This window comes from Rhinolophus ferrumequinum, chromosome 3 (assembly GCF_004115265.2).
Source record: "Rhinolophus ferrumequinum isolate MPI-CBG mRhiFer1 chromosome 3, mRhiFer1_v1.p, whole genome shotgun sequence".
NCBI classification, from domain to species: domain Eukaryota; kingdom Metazoa; phylum Chordata; class Mammalia; order Chiroptera; family Rhinolophidae; genus Rhinolophus; species Rhinolophus ferrumequinum.
This window is the reverse complement of record NC_046286.1, coordinates 100710716-100729678: the sequence shown is the minus strand read 5'-3', so window position 1 is coordinate 100729678 and position 18963 is coordinate 100710716. Positions and strand designations below refer to the sequence as shown.

Below are 18963 nucleotides of genomic sequence, written 5' to 3'. Positions count from 1 at the left end.
AAAGAGACCAGAGACAGAGAGAGAGTCTAGGGAGGAGGGGCAGTTAGAGCCCTGGTTCTGGGCATCTATCTCTAAGGCCAGCTCAACCCCAGCACTTCCCAATGCACAGCTCCACGCCAACAAACCCTGGGATTTAGATTAGTTCAAATTGGGTTTCTGCCACTTGCAGTCAGACTCTGATGGATGAAGAGACTATTAATCAAGATCTTCTATGAAAGTTGAAAATAACTTTTTGAAGCTACCCCAGCAGCCAATACATTTGGTCACAAAAGGCTGCCAGTGCAGACACACCCAAAGAAATTAAGGCAAATACCAGCTGGGGACGGCTGCCATTCCGAGCAGAGCGTTCCCTGCAGCCCACCCAGTCTGTCCATTGACGGGAGGAGCAGGACCAGACAACCTCGGTTAAGAAGAAAACCCCCAAAGGAACGTTAAGGGGTTTTGAAATAAACTAGTCCCTCAAAACCCCCAAAATGCTGAAATTATTTCTTAAGTATACCAAAGATTGCTCTTTAATGCAACAAACCCTCATGTTTATGTAAGTCTCCCTGCTTCATCTTTGTTTGAAATTCAAGTTTTACTTTCCACTGGAAACCGCCAAATACTTCTCAGACTCTGAAATGAAGAAAACACAGATCTCAGTGTAACCACCAGTGTTTGACCAAAAATCCAATCAATAAGCCAGAAAAGGTTAGGATGTACTAAAACTGCAGTCTAGCTTGGGGCTAGGAATCAATGTGATATTTGACTTTGAGACTATGATTCTGAGGACAGGTGGACAAATTCAGCTATTGTCCGTAAGAGACCAGACAGCACAGGAATATTCCAAAATGTAGAGAGATTCTGATCTTTGGCAACATGTGGGCAAAACACTGAAATGATTAACTGAGTTTTAAATAATTTTTCAAATGGAATTATATTTGCCAAATAATTATGACCCTCTCCTATCCTCCCGCCAAAAAAACAAAACAAAACAAGGAAAGTAAGTACAGGTTGTTTTGCAACTGTGTGAAGTAAAGTTGACAGATGGTTGATTGCATTTTCCACCTGGAAGACTGAGTTGTGTAGACACAGGCTGAGTATTAAAGTAATGGCCTGGCTCCTCTTCTAACATTTCACAGTATGCATGGGGCTCAATAAAAGAGTTTTCCACAGTCAGTATGCTTCTCTAGGGATAACTGTGTAAAAAATGAAACCAAACTGTAGGTCTTTGGAATCTTTAAACTTAAAAAACACTCCAGGGCGCTGAAAGAGCTCTGCAAACAGAACCTCTGACCCCACTAAGGGGAAGCCACGCAGTGCAGTCCTCATTAGAGAGAAACACCAAGACAAGCAGATGTTCCTGTCCCTTGGGAGACCCAGGGCAGCCAGGGCTCTCCAGACTTCACCCCTGGTTTACATTCCTCAAAACCCAATCAATTTGCCCGTGTCATGGTGACTTATTGGATTCTACCTCCATGCCCAATTTGTGCTGTCCTTTTTACCTGGGAAGGTGTACGCGAGCAGAGTGAGAAGCTGGCTGCTCTGTGGGTGGCTGGAGCGTCATCAATCCCTCGCTGGCCTCAGTGCTCCCTAGTGGACAGAGAGAGCGCCAGCAAGGCCACTGGGCTCAGGGCACCCTCCTGCTCACCTTTCCCCTGGCCTCGGCTACACCTGGGTTCCCTGCGGTTATCCCTGGCCCCGCAGCCATTTTCCAGTATTTTGATAACAACAAAGCATCATTTTATTCAGACCAAAAGGCCAAATTCGCATGTGCACAAACTGAAGTGCTTATGAGGACACTAGATGGTCACTGAATACAATTGTGAATTACATTATTTTCCTCCATCCTCCAAAGAAGCCAAATGGTGAGGCCATCCAAATCTCTAAATTTTTTTTAATTAAAGTTTATTGGGATGACAATTGTCAGTAAAGTTACATAGATATCAGGTGTACCGTCCTGTAATACATCATCTGTATATCACATTGTGTGTTCACCACCCAGAGTCAACTCTCTTTCCATCACCATGTATTGGATCCCAAATCTCTAAATCTTGAAGTAGGGTTTGTCTGAGTCCACTTCTATCCTGTCCAGACTGTCAGCACCACCACTCCCTCAGCCTTCCCTGGGTAAGCAGTCTCCGCCTCCCTGAGTTTCAGGAGGGCGTGTGTCAGGGAAAGAGGCCATCCTCACAACTGGCTTCAGTAAACTGCTCTCCCTGGTGCTGCACATAAGCTGGTCCTCCTGCTGGCACAGGAGAACTTCCCCTGGAAAGAAGCCCGATGCCGCCTGGGCAGCCCTTTCTCTCCTTTTTCCCCTTCTCCTCAGGAGTTGGCACCCCACCTCCCACCAAAGGCACCCTCAACACAGTCACGATCCTGTGATTCTGGGAAACAAAGGTCTGACTTCAAATGTTCTCTCGTTACCTCAAAGGTTAATGGCTCCCTCTGGTCAAAGTTTGCCTAGAATGTTCTAGAGTCTAGGTTGTTTGTTTGTATTTGGGGAGGAATGGGTGAAGAAAGACCAAATATTTGTTAATATAGTTTATCTCACATTATTCCCCTTTGTTATCTTTCTTCTTTCCTTCCCCCAACCTCCTAACTTGGGAAAGATCGACAAAGCACAAAAACACAAAAATGGACACTAAAATGAAGTGGCAAGGAATTCTGTTTCAAAACAAGTGGCAAAACAAAAGTCAAATTCTCAAGCTCAAAAGATATTCTTAAAATGAATCTGCCTTCTCCCTCAAGATGTTTTCTGAGATGATTAAAGTTAATTTTTTTCAGTCCCATTCAAGTCAAGTTTCCCTACTAATTTGTAACAGTTCAGCGTATTGCATTGAATTCAGACACCACCATGGTAGACACTATGAGTTGGGTCCCCAAGAGCCATTCCCAGCTTCTTCTTCCTCCTTTCCCTTCTTCTACAATAGAGGCTGGGATACAAATACTCATGACCCTTCAGCCTCCCCTGTAGTAAAGGGTGGTCACGTGACCAGTGCCAGCCAATGATACATATGAGGAAGTTACTGCTGCCACTTCCAGGAAAGCAATATAAAAGGCCAGGATCCGCTGTCATGTGCTTTTGGCCTTTTATGTCTTCCTTCTTTTTTCTTCCTCTGGGATGTCAGCATGATACCTAGAGATGCAGCAGCCATCTTGGAACATGAAGTGACAAGCCTGAGACTGATGACCTGGCCTGGGATGGAAGAATGGAAAAGGGAAGGATCCTGGGTCCCTGAGCACCTCTCAGCTCCCAAGTTCATTGGTGAGTGATCTAAGCAATGCCTTTACCTGTTTAACTACAATTCGTCAGCTATCATGTTCTCAGCAGCCCAGTCCATCGTTACCTGGTGTCATCATTTCCGGATCCATAAAATCAAGTCACTTTTTCTCTTGATTTCTAAATGAGAGCTGCTTTGTTTTAACTTTAATTTCTTTCTGTGTGTTGCTTCTAAGGGATCCACGCTGGGGCTTTAATTTTGACAATGTCAGTGCTTTATTTGCCAGTATGCCATGGACTTGAATAAGTACATCGGTCCAGAAAAGGATGCCGCCAGAAATTAGAGTGAACTTCACCAGCAGAGCTGGCAGAATTTGATCATTAAGATTTAAGGTTTTAAAGCTGTTGGCCATTTTATTCAGGAACCAATGTAAGCAAAAGCTACTGATCCAGAGAAAAAAACAAGTCTGTTTCCCCATCTAAACCACTAGCTTCCCAGAATGGTTTAGGGAAATGGAATTGGAGGGACTCCATAGATATATTTATTTATAACAATAAGAAAACAAGGAACTCTAAAGGAAAATGCATACAGATTGGAAGGGAATCCAGGACTCACGCCTGCTGTTGACCAGCCTCAGAGGCCCTTACAAGAAGCCAGTATTTTCCATGTTTTTGTGGGATCTTTTGCACATTCTTTAAATTCAATTCGCAACTGAGAAATACTTTCTTAAAGAATTATCATTGTTTGCTGGTCCAGCTTAAACTCAGCCTACTTACAAACTGTTTGACATACCCGCCAAAAAAAAACTCCCTAAAAATTCATTCCTTTTCCCAAAATGTGAAAGTCATTGTCTAACTATGTTAAACACTTGGGTATTACTGTCGCTAAAATTACCACTCATCTTACTCAGCAAGCTCCCTGAAAACTACCGTCAGAAGACAGGCCAAGCAAGTGCTGTGGCGAGGTAGTTATGAAACAGGGTAAATGAGATAGACATGACTGGAAGCCAACCACCACACAGACCCAATGACAACCCATATTCCTAACGATAATCACTTTTTAAAGTATTTTTTAACATTGGCAAATTTTTTTAATATTTCAGATAATCACTTAATGGTTATGAATGGCATAGGCAAATAATCTATTAATGAAGAGATTTTTAAAAACACAATATACCTACTGAGCAAACAGTTTAAGTTTTACAGTGGGGCTGTTTGTGATAAAGAAACATATAGAGAGAAACAAAGGAGAAGAATGGAAATGAACATTTGTTGTATACTAAGTGCCCGCCATTTTGTTTACTTCCAAACCAGACATTTACTGTGTGTGAGATTCTGAGATAGGCACTGGGGATCCAGTGGTGATTAAAGAGTTCTACATTATCATAACTCTTAGCTCTTAAGTCTTCAACCCTGTGTACTGTTCTTTGGTATCCCTGCTTTTATAAATGAGGAAACTGAGTCTTAGAGAGTTCAATGGCTCGCCAAGGACATACAGCCAAGTGCCAGTGATCCAATCCAGACCTACCTGAGACCACAGACCATGCTCTTTCTTCTATACTTTGTTGCCTCTCAGCTATAATGGTCATGAAAAGGGATAAATGCAGGCCTGGAGAGAACTCAGAACCAATGGTATGAAACTGGAAGTCCTCCGTGGAAGCTGAGTTCGAGGAGATACGTAAGCTCATTGCACTGAAGGAGCTTGTGCAAATGTCAAGAAGACTCCATGTTGCCAAGTCCTCATCTCTTGGTCCTTGACTTACTCTGCTTCCAACAAGAGCTGGGTGCTTCTCCCCCTGGAAGCATCTCTTCTCCTGCCTTTCCTGGCCCCACAGGCTTCCAGGACACCATACTCCCTGCTTTCTATCCCACATCACTGTTCTCCTTTGCTAGAACTCAAAACCTTAGAGTACTTCAGAGCCCAGCCTCTGGCGCTGCCTCTTCTCCGCATTTACTCCCCCTGTCTTCTCTCCCTAAGTTAGCACATCTGGTCCTATGATTGCAAACATCATCCATATGCTGATGGCTCCCAGATTCGTAACTCCAGCCCTGGCTTTCCTCTGAGCTCCGGTGTGGCTAACTGTCTACTTGACATCTCCAGTGGGACCCAAAGAACATAGGTGTCTGAGGCATGGCTGGGGAGAAGACATTTTAAATCTGCAATATTAGTGATAAAAAGGACAACCAGCAAACCAGTTGCATCATGGAAGATAAGAGTGGAGAGATTTTTAGGAAGGAGGGAATGTCCATCAGTGTCAAGTCAAGTCAAGGCCGAGAAGAACCCACTTTTCTCTGCTTACATTAAGGACAGTATCCACCACTATTCAGAGCAAAGAAAGCAACCATGCCAACAAAGTTTCTCTCTGAAAATACCAAATTTAATTAGTTCCTTTTCTATAGCTACCCTCAAAGGATTGATATAAGAATAAAATGTGAAAGAAAATCATAAAATACTCAACAAATGTAAGATACAGCAGGAGGAAGAAGGGCCACCGAGGGCTGATGTCGCCAATTGAAACGCGATTGAAAATGACCGGTCTGCTTCCCGGTATCAAGGCTTCCTCCTCACACAGCCAGAGTGGGCTCTGGGTCCTCGTTCTCCTCAATCTTGGGAAATATACTTTGAATTAGAATTTTAAAATCTTGAGAGTTGAAAGGAAATAGGCAATCTGATCCAACTGCTCCTCTTCAAACTACCCGTCAATTGTGTATCTAAAATGGTCTTCCATGTTTTGCTATAACTAGACAGTTGTACCCAAATTCCAAGTTTCCCCCACCTTCAAAGGTAAACATCTATGAATGTGTTTCTCAGGTGGGGACACAGGTTACTAAACAAGGCCCTGCCCTGGAAACATAAGTGAATTAATCACAGATATATACAAAAAGCAATGGTCTTCATTCTCCTGGGGAAGCAGTATACCGGCACGTGGAAAGAAGAGTAAGAGTGTCAGACACTTAATATCAGCTGAGTGCCACTAAGAATAAATATTGTCAGGGATCAGAAGGGTGTGGAAGGCAAGTCCTCCTCCAGCCAGGGTGATCAGAGAACAAAGCACAGCGTTGGTGGGTTCAAGGAGGCCTTTGCTAGAGATTTCCCCATGTGGGGGAGCTGGCACACTGCTTCCCATGGCTTGAATTCTAAGGTGACCTTTACTCAAGCCCTCTCTACGGCTCTAACCCAGCCAACCCTTTACCCCTCAGAATGCTCTGAATTGCTTCCTCTAATGAAAACTCATTACAATTTCGGAGTATCAGTGGACCCTGTGGAACTCATCCCAGAGACCCCAAGTCAAAAACCTCATGTTCTACAAGACAGACACATACTCAGCTCAGATAATAGCCTGTCTGCCATCTCCCAGACCTCTTCCTCCCTAGGTGTTAGAGTCAAAATGCAGCCATGACGCAGCTGTGACATAAGACCAGCCCAGGTCTCAGAGACATCAATGAGCTTAGTGTTCTCTGACCCTCCTTTCTCCTCTCTTTGGCTGTGGCCTGCTTGGATATCTGTAGGTACATATGTGGGTCTGAGTGTTAATATCCAAGAGAAGATGCTTCAATTCTTCCAGTCTATCAGAAAATAATAAAAGGAAAGTTTTTGGCGGGGGGTAGGGGGTGCGGGATTGTTGTATAAAAACAAAGCTCTGGGAGAACGAGGCTGCCTCATCTTATCACCAACAAGTCCCCACTAGAGAATAAAATCTATGTAAAAGAAAAACAGTGGCACATCCCAAATTTTACTGAATAGGAAAAAAAAATGTAGATTGAGTCAACATCACAGTGGAACCCTCCAGGCTAAGTCCTCAGACAAATTCTGTGGTTTCTCTTGCTGATCTTACAATTCTACGAGCATCAGTGTAAAAACATTCAGAACTGAATACTATATCTGGCAAGTAGAAGTTAATCAGAAAGTATGAGATGATCCTATATTGCTACACTTACCACATTCGATGCCATTGTTTATTGCCCAGACCCTAACCTAGTTACTTGCCAACAGAAGCTCTGAGTTAATTACTTAATGACGTTATGAATGAAGGATCCAGCCAGGCTTGAGCTACTTATGAATCAGGCCCACTGAATGTGCGTAGGACTTTGGAACTCTGGGCTGACAGTTCCACACACATAATACCACATAGTGACTTGCCATCCCACATCTCAACTGCGGCCCCAACGTTGGAAGCTGTGTAAATTCTTTCACCTACTCAAAAGCAATCATGTTGGTATGCGTACTGTGTGTTGTGGGTTGAATTGTGTCCCCCTCCCCAAAAGACATGTTGCCCAGGACCTGTGAATGTGGTTTGAAAATAGGGTGTTGAAGGTGTAACCCAGTTACGATGAGGTCATGCTTGCTTAGGGATGGCCTGACTCCAGTGTGACCGGTATCCTTATAAGAAGACACACAGGGAGAAATCCAAACGACAGTGGAGACAGATTGGCATGACGTGTCTACAAGCCAAGGAAGACTGATTGCCAGAAACCACCAGAAGTTAAGAAGAGACAAGGAAGGATTCTTCTCTGGAGTCTTCAGAGACAGCATGGCCCTGTCACCCAGATTTCAGATTTCCGGCCTCTGGAACTGAGAATATTTCTGTTGTTTAAAACCACCCAGTCTGTGGTCCTTTGTTATGACAGCCCTAGGACACTAGTACACCACGTAAACATAATTCTTCAGTCCAGCTGCAGACTGGACTTCCAACATGAGCCAACGCTCTTCAAAACCCATGTGCTGATTCCATAGGGCTAGAATGAGAGTCCACAGTCACCACCCACATATATCCTGCTATGTCAGGTCAACATACATGTTTAATGTATATCATGTGTAATTGATGCCAAAGAAAGCACATCCAATCATCCATCAAATCTTTACTAAGTATCTACTATTTACAGGCAGCTTTCTAGGCCCTGAGGAGACTTCAGTGAACAAATCCCACAAAACGTCCCGTCTTCGTGGAGCTTACATTCCAGCAGAGGGAGACAGGCAATTAGCAAATATAAAAGTGAAATATATGAACTATCAGGTGGTGATAAAGGTTGTGAAGAAAAATAAAACCGGGATAAGAAGTGCTGAGGGTTAGGGACATGTTAAATGGTGGGGAAGGGTCAGGTACGGCCTCATGAGAAGACGATGTTGCATAAAGATCCTGAAGACTGTGAGAGATCAACCCATAGATGTTTAAGGAACTTTGTTCGGGCAAACGGAACAGTGAGTGCAAAGGCACTGAGGCTGGAAAGTGCCTAGCACATTAGAGAACCAGGAAGGCGGCCAAGGGGCTGGAGCTGAGAGTGAGGGAGGGCTGGAATGTTCTGTATCTTGACACTGATGTTCACACAGTCTACACACAGTACAGAATTACACAGAACCACGCACACATGCAATGGATTGCACCAACATAAGCTTCCTGCCTGGGATATTGCACTATCACTATGCACAAGGTCACCTTTGGGAGAAATCGGGTGGAAGGCACATGGTATCTCTACATTATTTTTTACAATTGCATGTGAATCTTCAACTACCTCAAAATAAAAACTTTTAGGGGCGGCCAGATGGCTCAGCTGGTTAGAGCGAGCTCTTAACAACAGGGTTGCCGGTTTGATTCCCACATGGGCCAGTGAGCTGCGCCCTCCACAACTAGATTGAAGACCAGTTGCCACTGAGCTGTGGCTGAGCTTCCAGAGGGGCGGCCGGATGGCTCAGTTGGTTAGAGCGTGAGCTCTCAACAACAAGGTTGCCAGTTCAATTCCCATATGGGATGGTGGGCTGCGCCCCTGCAACTAAAGATTAAAAACGGTGACTGGACTTGGAGCTGAGCTGCACCCTCCACAACTAGATTGAAGGACAATGACTTGGAGCTGATGGGCCCTGGAAAAACATACTGTTCTCCAATATTTCCCAATTTAAAAAAAAACAACTTTTAAAACCATTTTTAAAATAGTCTTTTATGCCTATGGTGAAGTTCAAAGTCCTGACACTTATGACGGGGGAAAAGGAATACACTTGCGTGGAAGCCTGATAAATGACCACTTCGAGCATTCTTTGAATCTGAACCACAGTAAACACACTCAACCAACTGGCTTCTATGGGAAAGGCACACCTCAGCTTTCCACTCCTGCGTGGCAGCACCGGTGTGATGACCACATGGCTGTGCCATCACTGGTCTGGAGAGGTTGGATTTCATTGTATAAAACATATGAGGATGAGGCAGTGCCACCCCTGAGACCATGCCACCAGGGAGCTTTTCCTCCATCGCCCCAAAGGACCCGCCTGCCGTCCACAGCAGGCCCTGGCCTGGTCCATCTGTGAGACTGCAGCTCACAGGGACCTGCCTGCCCAGCTGCCTGCACCTGGCCCGGCAGAGGTCACTTCTCCCAAGGTCCTAGGAGGCCAGAGCTGACCACTCAGAGTCTCTGGCCTCTTTCGCCCTGCCCAGCCCTGGGGGTCCTGACAGCAGGTGACTGTCAGTGGGATTTCATCTCCAGGCGAACGTGGTGTCATCTCAGATTAGGAGCGATGGATACGCACCTTGATCAGGGTCTTTACTACAATACTAACTAGCTCCAGACATAGCTCTGGTGCTTCGGGGACCCACTGCCCACCTTTCTCCCAAGAACAGCCCCGGCTCATCCACAGTCTGGGTCTGCTGGCTCTAACCAGCTTTCTGGCCACGACGAAACAGCTTCTGAACCCTGAAAGGAGTCAGGTGAACTTCAGAGTGGAGCGTCACTATGCAGTCTGTAGCAGCCACCTGAATCACGCCCTTTGCTTTCCTCTTTAATGCAGGTGACTTACCACCACTGCCCCCTCCCCCTGTGAACTCCTAAAATTACTCACACGGGGTCTTTTCCTTGGAAACCACAGCCTTGACCCCAAAACCTACTCCACTATTCAGTACTCCTACCTTAACTATGACGTCTGCCAATCTGCCCACATGTGAGTGAGACTCATGGTACTCTGGAACCCATTCCAAAACAGGATTGTTCTAGAACATGGAAGTCATTTTAGATAGGACCGAAGGTTAAAGACAGTAGGTAGGACCTGCCAGCTTGGTCTATATTGTAATGAAGAAACCCCCAACACCCGAAATAAATAAGCAGATATAGGAGAACCCTCAAGTATAATGAGCAGAAGCATCAACTGCCCCCTCCGGTCCGACCCCAGCGCTGCCCTCCACTCCGCTGCCCACAATGCCGCCTCCCACCGACCCAGTGACGTGATGCACTGCACACACTCCACCAATGGCCACCCTCACTTTGGATTACGGTCCAACTCCAGGACTTCCTGAGCTGGCTGCTGCTGACTCCTCTGACCCTGAATGCCACCGTTGCCCCAGGGGGCCACTCTGCAGGAGCCACCCAGACACTCATGCTTCCTCAAATGTGTCATGCAACATCTTCTTGCCTCTGTGCCTTCACACGTGCAGCATGGTCCGTTCTCCATCTGAGATGCCCTTCCTTGTCTCCCTTCTTTAAGTACACCTGCTGTCCAAGCCCAGGTCAAATATGGTTGTCCTGGACCTTCTAGTCTGATTCTCCCCAGGCCTGTCCTACACCCACCACACCCTGGTATCCTCCCCCCACCCTCCGCCCCTGCCTGTGCACATGCTCACAGAGAGACTGGTCTTTGTTTACTGGTCTTTGCTCCCCTACATCTGTCAAGTATTAATTCTTGCTAACTAACCGAACAAAAGAACGCACAGCTTTCAAACAGAGACTCACACAAAGTTAGAGCTGGAGGGGCCCTTAGCTGCACCTATAGCCCAATCTCCCCCTTTTGCAGATGAGAACTCTGTAGTCTGAAGGGTCACACAGTGCAAATTAGCAGCTGGGTCAGGACGAGTAAAGAGAATGAAGAGATGTGACACAATAAAATAATCCCAAAAAACAAATCCCAGCATTTAAATGACACGTCTCTTCTGAGAAATTCAAAGCACTTTAACACGATTAATATTACAGTCTCGGGTCGGCCGGGTGGCTCAGGCGGTTGGAGCGCCATGCTTCTAACGCCAAGGTCGCTGGTTTGATTCCCACATGCGCCAGTGAGCTGAGCCCTCTACAGCTAAGATTGTGAACAATGGCTCTCCCTGGAGCTGGGCTGCCATGAGCAGCAGGAGGTTGACGTGGGCTGCTGTGTGCTGCCGTGGGCTACCGTGTGCTGCCAAGAGTGGCCACTGGCCAGCATGAGTACCCATCAGCCATCGTGAGCAGCCAGCAGCCGGTGAGAGCTGCCATGAGCTGCTATGAGTGGCCAACCGACAACCAACCGGCGACCGGCTGCCTCAACCGGGGGAGCACAAGGCTTATAATACCGGCATGGGCCAGGGAGCTGTGTCCAACCCGACTAGATTGAGAAAAAATGCCTTGAACCAGAATTAGGGGGCGAGGCGAAAGAGGGGGAAAAAATATTACAGTCTGACCACTTCTATGAGAGGTAGGGGTCTGTCAACCCCATAGATTAGCAAATAATGTTTCTTAAATTCTGGCAGCCTTCTGGTTAAAATACAAGGCTGACAGGTTCAAAGTTGTGAATTCCATCATGAGAATCAAAGATGCATCAAAGATGCACGGAGAACCAGTGTATTAAATGCTGTATTAAATGTTGAAGGGTTTATGTAACAAACTTAAGCCCAGGGCACTAGCCTCAAAGGCAAAATTTCCCAGGACCCCCGAAGTAAAGGGCACGTCCCCCAACGATTTTGCTTATTATAACCAAATGCCAATATATTCTGTATCAGGGCGTAGGGTCGACTGCAACTTCATCTTAAATTAAGCCCTGCTCGAATTCAACAAGCTTCGTTGTGTGATAGAATCATTCTCAACAGCCAACAGCAATGTAACAAGAGTGCAGACTTAGAAGGGGGTCCTGAGCAAATGAGAGTTAGCAGTGCCAACTCCCACCCCAGCCTAAAGCAGAAAACAAGGGAACTCAAAGAAACGCCCAAACCAACAGGAGCCAAGCAAGTCTGCAGGCAGAGCGTGGGATTTGGATCCAGAAGACCGGGGTCCAAATCCTGGGACTACCGCATACTAGATTACTGACTGTGGGAAAACCAGGTAAGCCCTCTGAACCCAGTTCCCTCGTGGTAAAATGAGACCATTACCAACTTCACAAGGTTGCTGTGAAAATTAAATGAAATAATATACGGGGAAATGGTAAACTCCGTGGCACTTTTAACTGCCAGTTATTATTAAAAATAAATTAAAATGCACACCTAAGAACTCCTCCTAAAGATAACAAAGGTTAGGTAAATTGTATAATACTTTACAGATTATGATGATAGTACAATGTAATAATTTGCTCCACATATAGTAGGAGACCACACATAGTAGGAAAATGTAAATAATCAACATTAACATCTCTCCAGGTGTTTTGCTACACTTATAGACCTGCCTTACAATTTGCATTACTCCCCCTGGATACAGAAGGAATCCATTGAGGGTGGAGAGGAGATACTGAGAAAGACCCGTTGATCAAAACTGATATTTGATGCTCAGGAGACAGTTAGCACCTGTCAGGTGTCGCTTGTCCTCCGCTCTGCTCTTCCGGCTGCTGCAGCTTTGGAGGAACCCGCTAAATACAGGGCGGCTGATCACTGCTTTGTGTTTAGGCTTCAAATTCTTTCTCACCTATGGTCAGCTGAAATTACTAACGTGCAGTCATTTCTACACTAAATGAGTGATTTGTCCTGCCCAACTTAATAGCTGAAGGAAGCTCTAGTGAGTCGCAACACTGAAAAAAGGCAAACACTAAGGGAATACCAAAGCAGATAACTGAACGTTTGTCCTAATTCTCTTAACCTCTTTAAAGCCTCAGCTCGTGGGGCGGGAACCTAAAGGGCCCTCGGGCAGTGGAAACGCCTCCGGAAGGCCGGGAGCGCCCTCTATAGGACGCGGGGCGCAAGCGCTGCCGCCCTCAGGGCCAGGAACTGGGAGAAAAATGTGTCTTCCACATGACATCATCTAATACTCAGTTGTACAAAAATTCCATAGTCAAAATTTCTCAATTTTAACCATCTGGTCCATACTGGAGAACATTCCTTAATTAAATAGCAATAACACAATTCGCAAAATTGAATTAAATCCATATTCTTTATAACAAAGACAAGGATAACTTCTAGAAAGAAGGAAAAGAGAATGTTCACTCATATGTATAACCAACACCTCCCTGATTCCAAATGCCCTAATATATGTCTACTAAAATTGGTGAAATAAATAATGAAACAATGTGCATCCCTGCCCCCAGCTACCCAGCTCTTCCCAAAGGCGCCCAAGGTTTCAGTTTCGGATATATTCTAACATAAATATTCTGTGGATTAACAAGTAAACACATAGACATATATATTCCTTTCTCTCTTTATTTTTGTACCTTAAATACTCACCTCTATATTTTCTAACTGAAATAAAAGATCCTGAGAAGAGGTTTAACTATAACTCAAGAAATACCTAAGTTTCAGAGGAAACAATGCAAAGAAGTCCTCTCCTCAACCAGCGAAGTGCGATGGGGCCCTTCCTGAAATGTTTGCTTCTAGTCTCCCCCCAACCCCACCTCAAACCTTGCAATAGCAAAATAATGGCCCCCGAAGATGTGCACGTCCTAATCTCTGTAATCTATGGATATGTGACCTCACATGGCAAGAGGGACTGTGCAGACGTGATTCAGTTGAGGGTCTGGCGATGGGGAGATGATCCTGGATTATCCTGTGGGCCCAATGTAATTGCAGGGGTCCTTGTAAGTGAAAGAGCAGACAGGAGGGCAAGATGTGGGCAGAAGTGGAGTCACGTGACCGTTGAAAGCGTCAATGAGTAGAGGACTGTGGGCGCCTCCAGAGCCTGCAGAAGGAACACAGCCCTTGATTTTAGCCCACTGAGACCCACTTTGAACTTCTGACCTCCAGGACTATGAAATAATAAATTGGTTTTGTTTTAAGCCACTAAATTTGTAGTGATTTGTTACAACAGCAACAGGAAACTAATGCACCCCTCCACACCTCACCCCTCCCTCTGCCTGTTTTCAGGGAATGGGCCTTTATGACTTACATAGGGATATGAATGGTCTTGGTGAGATGTATTGATAATGCTCTGAAACTGTCTGATGACAACTTTCCAGGGACAGGAACTGTCACTCCACAATTCTATCACAACTGCTAATTCCATCGCCATTAACTGTATGTTCAGCTGATGAATAAAACAGGTCTTTCATCTGGGTGGACTCCAAAGCACAAGGTAAAAGGAAAGGGTATATTCACCCCTTCCTGTCAAAGAGAACAGAAGTAGGAGGGAAACCCTACAAAGCTGGAGGTAGTCTGGGTCACTGGAAAGCCCTTGAGGGCTTCTAGACATGGAAGGAATCCATCCATTCAATTGGTCTAGTTGAGACTATCTGGCCCAAGGCCATACAGGGTGAATGACAGCACTGAGATTCCAACCCAGGCTTCTTCAAGTTGAAACTGCTTCCCTTGTATAAGCCAGTGGCTATCAAACTTTCTGTTCTCCAGATGCCTTTCTACTCTTAAATTAATGAGGATCTCACAGAGGTTGTTTACGTGGGTTTTATCAACCAATAACTACTGACCAGAAATTAAAATTAAGAAGAGGTTAAACTATGTATTAATTAATTCATTTAAAAACAGCAATAAGAAACCATTACATGTTGACATAAAAAAACTGTATTTTATTAAAAATAACTTTTCTAAGACAAAAAAGAAATAAAGAATGGCATTGTTTTGCATTTTGGAAAATCTCTTTACTAGAAGAGAGCAGGATCTCCCATCAGCTTATGGCTTCAATCTACTACAGTATATTGTTTTGGTTGAAGTACCTGAATAAAATTCAGCCTCACACAGATAGTTGGAAAAGTATTTTAACAGCCTTATGGATAATTTTGGAAAATCTCTGCTACTACACCAAAACTCATCAAGTAGCAGTTCTTCAAAGGTTAGTTGCAATGTAGAATCTAGAACCATATAAGGAACTTTTTACATATTGTTACATTAAAAAGTCCACTGGGCTCCCTTGCATGTTGGATGGATCTTTGAGCCAGGCAAGATTTTGTAACACTGCAATGGTCACTTGGATTTATTGGTTCACGTGGTTATGCAGATCTAAGTGGTGACATGTTTTATAACACAATATTTAAAAATAACATTCATTTATATCACCATTGATCTTGTTAGAAAAGTTTTTAAGTATTGGAAAGCTTTCAAACTCACAATTTTGGAGGTAACATGGCAAAATTTAAATTTTCACTTAAAAGCTCAAATTTTATCACTGGCAAGACCTGCTAGCAGTTACGTCACTAGAAATGACAGGCCGCCTTTGTTCATTTTTGAGAAGTGGTCTGCCAAATATCCATGTTAGAATAACTGCTTTGTCTGTAGTCATTCTTTCTGGTAAATATGGTATTCTTGGGAAAAAGCAGCTAGTTCAACTCAGAACTCAAACTGTCACACAAGTGCTTTTCCTCAGGATTACCAGTGCACTTGAGGGGTAAGCAGAAATGCTTTGTGTGCCTTTCCCATTTCTTCACACAGAATATTAAAAAGACATGAGTTCAATGGCAGAGATTTGGTAAAATTAGTAATTTTTACTGTCACACCAAGGACATTCTTAACTGAAACCGGCACATCTTTTCTTAACTTCAAAGGCTGAAAAATGCAATGACTACCAGTTGACTGTAGTGCCAATGACTCGATTCATGCTAAAGCATCAGCAGCTTTACCCACCAAGCTTTCGCACTTTTGCTGCAAATGTCAACCCAGTGAAAAAGGCAGATGGTATCTCAGTATTACTTTGAAAGTAGTTTGACCTTGCAGATTCCCTGAAAAGGTCTTTAAGCTTTACAGAAAAAAATTAAATCACCCATAACTATCCTAAGTTAGTGGCTATAAATGTATATGAGTATGTGTGTCCCCATATCTTTTCAGAAAAATGCCTCCTATCAGACTGGCAAGTGCCATCATAATTTTAATGGTTGCATAGTAGTTTATTGTAGGGATGGATGGAGAGGGGCATCACTCACTTATTTTGTTTTATGTTTTAATTGACCATGAAGTGGAAGGGTTTATTTGGATCTTCAGCATACTCTGTAAATCGCCTCTATTTTCAGGAAAGTCCCTCTGAGCTGTGGGGGGCTTCCACTAGTAATGTGGCTCCAGGTGATTTCATTACAGGGATTCTGGCCCCAAAGGTTTGGGAGACAGGGCAGGGCCTGATTCAAGCAGCTTGCTGGGTGCGTGCTTTAATTCAGCCGGAGATGCAGCAGTGTCCTTGGCCTTGCTGTGAGACCCAGAACACAAGTCTGGAATGGTGATGGCAGCTACCGTACGTAACACAAGACAGATAGGAAGCCCGCGGGGAAGCAGATGAAATAAATTATGTGCCCCATGATTTCTTTCCCAGCATGGGGAGCTATCCACAGGTGGCATCTATTTCTTCCTTCTATTATTTCATCTAAATGCAGTAGGTATTCGTTTCAAAATGTGCCTGTCCCCTTTGTCCATTTCTAGTCTGGTCATCATTTTACTGCAGATCCCACGTCAACACACTAGAAAGAAGTGCCAGCGAGAGTTCCAGCTCCAACATTCCACAGCTCAGTGATGTGCAGAGCAGAAGGCCAGAGGAGAAACAGAAGGCTACCCGGAGATACCACAAAGAACCCTGACTGCAAACACACTCACAGAAGCCTGCAGGCAGGTGGCAGTGGACTCTAACAGGAATAAAGCTGCAATCATCATAAAGTCAATTTAGCATCGGTCCCATTTCAGTCCGTTATGGTTTTTTTTAAACAAAAACTCTTTCAACATTCAGAAGATTTTAATTTAGAAAAAAAAAAAACCACAGGTTGTAAGTGGGGAAGTTGAAAGGTTTTAAAATAGTTTTATTCTTGTTGATGACTGTACAAAATATTCAGTGACTATTTTCCTAGAGATCACTAACAGAGCGGAAAAAAACGTACAACTAGTACTGCCTTTTATGAAAAAGTGGCATTTGGCATCCCAGCCCATGGTGCGAACCTGAAGCAAGCATTATACGTTATGTACCCACCAAAAAGAATGACAAGGCAATGGGACCCCTAACTTTCCCCCTTTTTCTTGAAGTAAGAGGGCAACAGAGACACTGAGTAGCATCAGAAAGCAAGTATAGCTCTCATTGGAATTTCATCTGAATTTTTATAACCCGGCTGAGTGAACATCAACAAAAATGTCGACTTGGCCTCCTGCAAACCGATGACATAAATAAAAGCCACACAGTTTCAAGTGTGAAAATGCCTGCACAGGAAGTGGGAACAAGGGCCACCAAAGGCTTAAGGATAAAAAAATCCACCACAAACTTGTCTCTCTCTGCGGGAGCCTTACAAGAAATCTGACAAAAGCACGCTGGCATTTTTCTGAAAAGCGTTGCTTCCATTTCAGCCCCAAAGAAAACATCCACCCATCTCCAGCCTCAGCCTTTGGGGGAAGGGTGAGCTTCTCCCGAACCGACTTTCCCACTTCCCTCTCTCTCCTCCCAAGACAAACGTCTTCTCCCAGCTCCAAAGTTCCCACCAGGATGCGCGGTCTCCATAAGAGCGCGGCTTCTCCTTGGGCGCCAAGGTCCCAGCCTCCCCGTGGCAGCTCACAGCCTTACACACACATAAACACACACACACACACACACACACACACACACACACACACACACACACACACACACTTCTAAAGCAGTCCTGCCTCGCAGCCTCCAACAGGCATCTCTGCCGCAGGGCAGGTGAGCTAGAGGAAAGAAGGATGTCCTCGGGGAAATTCTGGGCAAAGGAATTTGCCCCCACCTCAACGCCAAGAGGTCGTTTTGCTTTTCCTCACCCCACACCCACCCACCCACCCTTTGCCTGAATCTCCCCGGCAAGTTAGACAGTTCGAATCTCCCGACTCCCGGGCGTTCGATGTCAAAGTTGAAACTGAGGGCACTGCGTCCCCTGGCGCAGACGATGTCCCGGTTCCCTCCTCCCGCGCACGGGGCTCCAGGTGCCCAGATCCCGCGTCCCCAGCTGCCCCTCTGCGCCCTATCCGCGAGCGATGAGGACGCCCAGGTTAGTGACACGACACGCAGCCAGCACAAAGCGGGGCGGCGGTCCCCGGAGCGACAGACGGGGTGGGTGGTGCATGAAGGTGGACAGAGAACAGGTGAGGAGGCACGGAGAGCCCGGCAGCCCACCCCGGGCTGCGCGTACCTGGAGCCCCGGCTGAGTAGACGACCGGCAGCAGCGCGGCCAGGAGCAGCAGCGTCGCCCAGGGCGCGGAGCGCCGCGCGCGTGGGGGCGCCCCGGCCTCGGGAGCCATCGCGAGCTGGGGTGCTCGCAGGGCTGGGCTGGGCGGCTGACGGGTGGGTACTGGGCCGGAGTCGGGGAGCGCAGAGGCGCCGCCGTCGGGTCCCCGCCGTCCGTGTAGGTTTCTGCGCTCTGCGCTGTGCCCGCCGCACCCGGGCCCCGCGCGGATAGCTCCCAGCCCGCGCACCCGCTGCCGTGCTCCACACTGAGGCTGCCCGCCACCCGCAGCGCCTTTTAGCCGCGCGTGGGCGCCCCCTACTGACGGCGGGGCCGTGGGGAGGCGGGGGCGGTGGGGACAGCAGCCGGGGCGTAGGGTGGCCGAGCACCCCGGAACCCCGCTTGGCGTTTCTGAAAATTCGGTGATTCGCGTGCTGGATGAAGTGGCCAGGAAAGTTCCTTCCATGGTCGAACCTCTCTCGTTTTCTGGTTCGGAAATGGCCCATCGCATCTAGTCTCTGCCAAGCCC

General features: G+C 45.9%; 1 protein-coding gene across 1 annotated transcript in view; it reads right to left on the bottom strand.

The window, feature by feature from the left end:
• Positions 1-18728, bottom strand: part of FNDC1 (fibronectin type III domain containing 1) — a 93995-nt gene extending 75267 nt beyond the window's left edge. The window contains exon 1 of the mRNA XM_033103069.1: positions 18402-18728. Coding sequence (XP_032958960.1) covers positions 18402-18510 — 109 coding nt within the window. The 5' untranslated portion in view covers positions 18511-18728. The remainder of the gene's footprint in view (positions 1-18401) is intronic.
• Positions 18729-18963: the final 235 nt, after the last annotated feature.